Source organism: Rhamphochromis longiceps, linkage group LG22 (assembly GCF_057381845.1).
Source record: "Rhamphochromis longiceps isolate RC_006_pf linkage group LG22, R_longiceps_female_GT1.1, whole genome shotgun sequence".
In the NCBI taxonomy this organism is placed as follows: Eukaryota; Metazoa; Chordata; class Actinopteri; order Cichliformes; family Cichlidae; genus Rhamphochromis; species Rhamphochromis longiceps.
In genome coordinates, this window is record NC_140577.1 from 36,248,615 (window position 1) to 36,257,475 (window position 8,861).

At 45.7% G+C, this 8,861-nt stretch overlaps 1 protein-coding gene across 1 annotated transcript in view; it reads left to right on the plus strand.

Annotated features, from left to right (window-relative positions):
- foxo6b (forkhead box O6 b) overlaps positions 1-6,921 on the plus strand; it is a 47,831-nt gene extending 40,910 nt beyond the window's left edge. Inside the window, exon 2 of the mRNA XM_085396035.1 lies at positions 2,832-6,921. Within this exon, the coding sequence (XP_085252161.1) occupies positions 2,832-4,535 (1,704 nt within the window). The 3' untranslated portion in view covers positions 4,536-6,921. The remainder of the gene's footprint in view (positions 1-2,831) is intronic.
- Positions 6,922-8,861: the final 1,940 nt, after the last annotated feature.

Below are 8,861 nucleotides of genomic sequence, written 5' to 3' on the forward strand. Positions count from 1 at the left end.
CCGCTGCACATTAGGGGAAATAATTTACAGGACAGCCTTAGTTTCAGCTCTGTGCAACTAATACAATGATGATTGAAAATAAAAAAAAAGACTTTTGTTTCAAAAGATCAACATGATACTTTATTATCTATTATCCTGTGTGCAATTATTGATGAACTGAACATACACACTTCTTTATTTGAGGTTTCATTTGATGAATTACACAAAAAAGTCTCCTCAAGTCTAAACTTGAAAATGCAGGCAGCGTGGTGCAGTGCAAGAAGCTGAAGTAAGTTTACATAATTGTTAATTTCAGGATTTAACTCTTTGTGCTGTTATTGTTTCAGAAGGACTGACAGTCAGGAATCATAATATGTAAGCAGCCACATGAACGTACACATTATAAAAGCAGGGACGGGAACAGCAGCCTGCTGTTGTGGCATAATTGTTGCTCTTGTAGGTGTTCAGAAGCCCCTCCCCCACCGCGCGCGCGCACACACACACACACACACACACACACACACACACTAATCACAGCTTGGTACAGGTAGTGAGGCTTTGGGACTACTGGTGATTGAGCCTCCCTGGTGGATTGGAGCAGGAATCTGACAGACTCAGATAAAAGGCTGTTTGGAGTTGCCTGCAGCATCAAACAGCATCAGCCTCCTCCCCCCACTTCTCCTCCTTACCATCACCTCCCCTCTCTTCACTACGCCTCTTTTGGTTTACTCTGTTGCCATGGCTACGCTCAGCCGGAGCCGTCATGTTGCGGAGGAACCTGTCAGGGTGCCGCTCTCAGATCACCTGATGCGGGTCGCCTCCACTGGTGGCCTCTTTCACATGGTGTCATCGTTCAATTTGGCTTTGATTAAGTCTGCTCTCCATAGCGAGCTGCGGCGCAGGAGTGCAGTCGCTCTATTTCTTTGGTAAATGTTGAGCTTGTGCAATTTTGTTGACCTGGTGTTTTGGAGAGAACACTTTGAAACAGCAGGAAAAAACCATAAATACAGCTCTCGTAGGAAATTTCCACATCTGTGAAGAGAGTCTAGTCAAGGCAGCGTGATGTGAGTGGAGGATAGGTAAACATTACCTGTTAGGAGTCACGCCGTGGGGATGGGTGGGCTCTTCTGCATGAATGAAAACAGTAGTAGGTGGGATACAAGACTGATCCCAAACTCACATAAACCTGAATTCTTCCTGTGAGAAACCCATTACCTGCCACTCTGGATGCTGTGCTTTTCATAATGTGCTGTCCAATTTGCAGCCAGTTAACTGTGTGTGTGTGTGTGTGTGTGTGAGTGTGTGCGTGAGTGTGAGTGTGTGTGTGTGTGTGTGAGTGTGTGTGTGTGTGTGTGTGTGTGTGTGTGTGTGTGAGTGTGTGTGTGTGTGTGTGTGTGTGTGTGTGTGAGGGGCTATACATATGCTGAATCTACAGGCAGCACTGAAATGTTTAGCCTTAGGTTTGTTTCTGGTTGATATTTGCTTTTACATGCGAATATATGCATGTATGAATAAATGAGTGAGTGAATGATAGAGGAGAGGTGGTAGCCGAAGTTTTGCGAGATGATGGGAGGATAGATAGAGAGAGAATAAGAGAGAGAGAGAAAATGAGCATTGTCAGGATCTAGAGAGGCTGGGACACAGATAGGGAGATGAATGGGGCTGAGAGCAGGAAAATTGGACAGGGGACGGGGAGTGAATGAAGATAGAGAATGGCTCGAGATATCAGGAGACAGAGATTGTGAGCTATGTGCAGGTAATAAACAAGGCAGAAATAGATAGATATCTCCTGAGAGGAAAAAGAAAAGTGTGTGATTGCGGGCATTGGGGTAGATGTTTGGAGGAATTGTTGCTCCCAAAAGACCAAAAAACCAAAGGGAAGAAAGAGAGGGCAGAATGGCGAGGAAAACTGGAAAGAGTGTGAATAATGACACAAGCCGGAAAGATTTGGATGAACATGCTGTACTTAGTCTTACTTGGCCAGCTGAGATGATGTGTATCCCTGCTAAGCTCTCCTTTAGGCAGGCTTAGATCTCATCAACTCACTCCAGGTTGGCACCAGTTTCAAATGCTGCTGCAGAGCTCTGGATTAACTATACAGCCGTCACTCAGACACTTAAACAGGGTCTGGAGAGGCTTATTGCATACTCCCCCCCCCACCACCCCACAGCGCTCCTCACCCACCCACAGTCACTGCATCCGTCTCCATTTCAAGCGACTTGCAGAAGGACTTCATTATAAAGCTGTCTGCCGTGGTCACCTACAGTCGTGCTAATTGTGCCATGATTTTTAAAAGAGGTCAGATGAGCAGGTCCCTCCCGTCCTCCCACTTACTTCCACTGTAACTTATTCCAGGCCTCTGTAGTGTTTCTTTTTTTATTCTGGTGCTCTTCCACAGCTTCTCGTGCCAAATCCCCCGCCTCCCCCCTCTTCTTCTCTGGCTGGATCTTAGGCTTTCATATTTGGAGGCCCTGCAATCGATACGGGCTGTCTGTGATTGGGTTGCCTTGTGTGATTCATTTCTGTAACCTTGGTGATGGTTTGATGTAGAGGCTGCACCCATGTCCATATTATGACTCACTGAGCGCGTGTGGAGAGGAGAGGCAGGTCAAGGGAGATATTGATTGGCCCTTCACTTTCCCTGCCCTCTCTGCTCACCCCTCCATCTGCTTTTTCTTTATCCATCTTTTTTCTCACTTGCAGTGCTGCCTCGACAGTTTAACCATAATTCGAAATGACTTTGTTTTCTCAAGAAATGATTATTTAACCCTAAATGTTCCCTTGGGTGTTAACATTTATCAATTTTCTTCTCTCTCTCTCTTCCTTTCTCCTATTTTTCTTTCTTGTTGCAGAATTCTATCAGGCACAATCTGTCGCTGCACAGTCGCTTCATCCGGGTGCAAAATGAAGGGACGGGGAAGAGTTCCTGGTGGATGCTCAACCCAGAAGGCGGGAAGATGGGAAAGGGACCGAGGCGACGTGCATCTATAGACAATGGCACCCGCTACCTGAAGACGAAGGGTCGCATCAGCCGGAAGAGAGCAGGGGCCATGGGGCTCCAACGAGGACAAGGTCAGGGAGCTGGACCAGCGATGCAAGGCTCCCCAGAGCACGGCAGTCCAGCGGCGAAAGGAGGTGTGGGCATAGGTGGAGAGGAGTATGATACTTGGACAGACCTCCATTCCCGCACGTCATCTTCTGGCTCCACGTTGAGCGGCTGCCTATCTCCAATCCTAGCTGAGGCCGAGGCTGATGAACCAGAGGAGGGTGGGCTTTCCAATTCAGCTTCCCCAAGAATATACCCAAGCCCCACTAGCACGCGTTCCCCAGCCTTGGGCACTGGAGGCCACTGTCCCACGGTGGAGTTGCCTCAGCTGACTGACCTGACTGGGGCTATCAGTCTAGATGAGAGTGGCTACCCCCAGCCACCACAAATTAAATGCAATGGTTATCCCTATGTGCCTGGACCCAAGGCAGAGGGCTCCTACTGTGCGCCAATGTACGGACAGCCTTCTATGGGCATGCTGCGCCACCACACTCCCATGGAGACCATCCAGGAGAACAAGCCAGTCAGCTTTCAGCGCCCAGTGAGGGGCTATTCAGAGAACAATGCCCTGCAGAGTTTGCTCACTGGAGGTCCTCGATATTGCAACAAAGACACAGTCCTGAGCCAAGGACGGGAACCACACACATTAATGACACAGGGAACCAATGGCATTCACAGCCAGCACAACCACAATCAGAATCGCAGCCACAATCAGAACCACAGCCAAGAGCATGCTCGCAATGCAAGTCTACACAATGACCATGACCAGAACACAACTCACCATCAGAACCACAATCAGGGTCACAAACACCAAGCCTGCCTCGACTACGCACACAGTCACAAGCCCCACCCGGCTCACGACTACGGTTCGAGTCATGATCACAATCACAGTAAAGTAAATCCTAGTCATGATCACAACCCTCACTCCACGCAGAGTCACCTGCACAACCACAATCCCCACAACCCTCATAACCCTATGCATAGCGGGCCTCACCATCAGGCTCTTTCCCCGAGAGTGAGCACTGACATCCTGCAGCCCTACAGTCTCAAGACCTCTAACCACTATGGACCCCGTCCCCACCTCCCAACATCCCCTTCTCTGCCCCCGAACCCTGCCGGCCTCATGGGTGTTCCCCAGGACCCCTGCCGCCTGGCATCCGCACCTCACCCTCGTCATCAGCCTTACCCTGGAGCTCACCATCAGGGTATCACTGACTCCTGGCATGGGTTCTACCCCAACAATCACCAGTCAGGGAATGCTGGTTTCCAACCTCAAAACTCCCAGAGTAGAATGGCTGCTGACCTGGAGATGGAGAATGTCCCTAATAGTCTAGACTGTGATGTGGACTCTATCCTGCTCAGTGATTTTATGAATACAGAAAACATGGACTTCAACTTTGACGGTTCTCTGTCCCAGGGAGTGGGGATGGGGATGGGGATGGGCATGAGTCTAGGGGCTTTTGCATGCCCCCCACCTTCACACAGCAACCAGAGCTGGGTGCCAGGGTGAACTTACGCCCATACATACAGACTCGTGACCAGAAAGCTCATTCCCTGGGCTGGGCTGCTGTTTGGCTGTAGCCTTGGACTGACTGACTGTGATTCTGTATCATCATTTTGTTTTCTGGGGACTCCCCACACTCCGATGTTGTGCTCTTTCTCTTACTTAAAAGCCTTCTGTCGCCATATCGAACCTGCCCCCAGTTAGCACAGTGCTAAAGCAACCCCCGCCCCCCCCCGCCTTTCATTTTTTATATTTTTATTCTCTAATCCCAAGCTCATTCTGCCTGTCCCTAAGCTTCCAAGCACTTTATATCCATCTTTTCATACAACAGCAGTAACACAGAGCCCAGGCAAAGTCATGTTGTGTGTTGGCTTAACTTTAATGTATGCAATCCACTTTACAGTATTAAAGGAGGCGTTGTTCTTGACTTGAGAACATGATCAAACAGCTGCATAAATGTCTTCAGTGTGGAGGTGCTCTCAAATCGGGGGTTAAAAGTCAAGGGAAGGCTTTGAAGTTTAAAGAAAAAAGGTTTTTAGAAGAAGAGGGAATTTGCAGGTATAGAAGAGGGGAACTCCAGGGTGATTGCGACTCGTCTTCTCCAGGTGGACAACGGTGTTTCGTTTCAGGCTCGGCACAGGAGGACAGGCGTCCATTAGGCAACGCTCAGCACTGAAATGCAACGTCCCTTCTTTAATCTCCAAAGTAATGCCAGAGTGATGCATCACTATTGCAAATCTAATGCGCCACTCTATAGTTTTTCAACCTCCCCCTTTCTCTTCAACTCTGGACACATTGGCTTAATGTGTTTTGGCAAAAGTGATGATTACACTCACTCTGCACTAAATGGGCGAGGGATTGAAATGGGTGATTTTTGAGGGCGGGGGTGGGGTGGCATTGAGGGGGGATGATAGGAGAGAAGAAATGCAAATATTCCCTCTGTGTCTCTTCTTCTCCATTTAGTGGATTTATGTAGCTTTCCCCATAATGAAATAAGCAACGATCGCGGCCTGCTGTGCATCCTTAGGGGCTCTCTGATTGGCCTGTGCCTCATCGCCTCGGCGTGGCACCTTCACCGACTGACCCGAGAATACCTTAGTGAGCAAGTGTGGTCAGGCCAGCATGTTGATGGAGCTGCTGTCCTCAGACCCCAGGTAACCTTGTGTAATTCACTAACACCCAGGTTCAAGCCCACTATGTGCTTTTACTCCTGTGAATTGCTCACTGATGAACACCGTCAGCAGATTACTATTTGGCGCTATCTCTTCTTCCCAGGCTCCCTCCTATCGCACCGCCCCATCCCGAGGTTACTCGGAGGGTAAACAAGAGTAATTAACCGCCAAACAAGATGGATGATTTATGCAAGTGTGTGTATTCGCTCATTGGCACAAAGTCATAATTCTCTGCACCTCCCACAAAGCACAAGCAGGGCGTATTTTGAGAGGTGGTACCCAGCGACGAGGTAGAGCGGCTGGCAAACGGTATGCTCGCTATGTCCTTCAAGAATCCTCTTTACAAGACTCCCATCCCGGCCATAGCTTTACTTTGCTGTTGTCTTTTCTTGTGCTTGTTCTGTGATCGTGCAGTTGTCTGTCCTGTTTCGGTACAGCGTGGATAGGAGCTTTTGTGTGCATTTTATTTTTTTTGTTCGCAGTGGGGAAAACAGGAAAAGGGTGGCAATTGCCAGCCCTCGTGCTGGCAACTGTCCCCTTCAAGATACAGAGAATAGGGACAAGAGAGGGAAGGAAGGTAGATGGATATCAAGAGATGCTAAGAGGGAGGAAAAGAGCTGAATGAGGAGGTAGGATCTCTAAGACCGTAAGAGATTTTCTAGCTTGGAATTGGCTGTTTCAATCAGGCCAAATGTCAAGTGCTACTCAGCTAGCTGCAGCGAGCTTTGACCAGAAAGCCACTTCTCCCTGGTGATCAAGGACAATGACGGGTATTTCCATGCACATTTCTTTTGATTTTTTCATTCCTTTTCAGGAGTTAAGATAGCCCATTGTTGTAATTCAACTGTAATTTGTTCTCTGGCCTGTGTGCAATTGTGTCAAGCTTGTCGTGGGTGTGCGAGCGTGTATCACAGTGATGTACAAGAACTGATTAAGGGAATATTATTGAGAAATAACTTGCCCTGGTGTTGTCTATGCCTGGCTGAGTGCACCAGATAATATATACAGTTTATATTTATTGGTTAGGGAGCTGGGTCTACGGAGGACCAGACCCCTCACTTCTCTGTTTCCTTGATGACGAAGAAGTGGAAAGCTATTTCAGTTTGACGACATTTCGTTATGTACATAATCTATATTGACAAAATTGTACTATAATTTTTTTGCAAATATCAATTTCTTTTCTAAAATGATGTATCTGCTCTTCTGGTGACTGTAAAATAAAAAATACAACCCTTTTTGTTTTGTGTCTCTGTGATTCGATTGGACTAGTTTTACATGTTTAGTTCTAGTTTGTGTTCATGCTTTTCCAAGATTAAAAAAATAAAATATAAAGTCATATAAGATCAAGAGTAATTCACTGGCTGGAGATTTTTGATGATGCCAACAGAACTCATATAGGAAAATCAAATTTCAGTGACTAACTGTGAATATTAACAATGTTAATACTAATAATGCAATATTAATATTATCAAGTCAACAAATAATTATGCAAAGAAAGCAGAAATTATAATGCTATAAATACTTCAGTATGTTTGAGGTATTTCTAGGTGATTATTTTATTTTCAATAAAACAAGCTGACAAAAGTAAAGAACCTCTTTTTACTCTGATTGATCCAAATAGTTAAAAATGTTATAGTGAAAGTGTATAAATGAAGGTGAATGTATAAATGGTAACTGTGTTGACTCCCACTATGGATTCCTTTGAAGTTACAAAATTAGCATTTTGGGTTTTTTGGAGCCAGAAATGACCTTAGAGTGACGAAAGAAAGTTTAAATTTATTAGCTGGCGTGGTCAGCAAGTTCCCTTTAAAAACGGTGAAATGCACAGACAACAATGTGACAGACCTGAAGCACAAATTCTTCATTTCATTTCAATTCAATTTTATTTATTTAGTGCCATACACAACAGTTTTCTCAAGGCACAAATATAATATGAAAACATGTTACTACAAAAGATGTTCACGTGATATTAAAATATGACAAATTAACGCCAATAAAACAAAAAGCGCAACTAAAAAGTGCGTTGCATTGTGCCGTGCATTATTAATGATGCACGCTGTTTGAAAATTAATGACAAAAACTTCAGTAAAAGTGACACTTATCTGAAGACGGGTGACCTCCACGAGCTTATCTGAGAAACATTGAGCGTTTCCCAGGCCAGCTGATGATCAGGTCTACGGGCTTCCTCCCAGAAGGACATGGCTGGAACACCCACGAGGTGACTGCCTCCAGTGTTACTGGAAGACAGAATAACTGTCTAGTTGTACACCATGTTTCTACGCTTTCTAGGTCAGAGCACAAAAACCTTGGTTTTACCACATAATACAGCCTTAACATTAGTCAGGTAATCTGTTAAAATAGTCCAAAAGGCAATGCACACGCTCACAACATCCAGATGTTTTTCTTTCCAAGCTCCTGATGACCTGGATGATTGAGAACCTTTGCAGACAATCCTTGGACTCATTGTCAGACCATACTGAATACCTCTGGGAATTGCTTGAATGAAAGTTCAGTAAAATTGACTAATCCACCACATCATTTTTTCAGTTTGATTTTTGGGGTATCTAAGAATTCAGCTCTCTGTAGGATAATAACCGTTGATTCTAGTGTTGAAGCCAACAAGTGGCAAAAACTGCAGTTCTGCTTTTTGCCACTTGGCAGACTCCAAAAATCCTCATACTGTAGACTCTTATCTTAAAATCTCTAAATTTAAAGGACTGAAAAATATAGTTACAGTAAAATGTGGTTTTTGCTTACGTTGGTATTTTCCTTTCCAAGGTTTCCAAAGTTTCAAGTTTTCAGGTGAACCCATTGTGAGACATCTTGATGCTCAATCATCCAGGTAAGTAAATGTCAAAAAGCTGGTTTTGTTCATCTGGATGTTTTCAGTGGGAGACTTCTTCAGTCTCAGCTGACTGCAGGTTTCCAACCTTCCAACAGTTCGTTTACACAATGACTGAAGCTAGCACCACTGAATGAACACCCAGCCCCACCCTATCATGTGACTTACTGAGAACAGGTGGCCCAGGATGTGAGTAGACGTTAAGGAAGGGATCTGAAAACTGGATTATAGATGACAGACAGTTGGTGTCGTAAGCCACCGCCTCTGTTCAAAGATGGTCGATAGGGTGGGGCAAAGTCTCCAAACGGGTTCACCTGA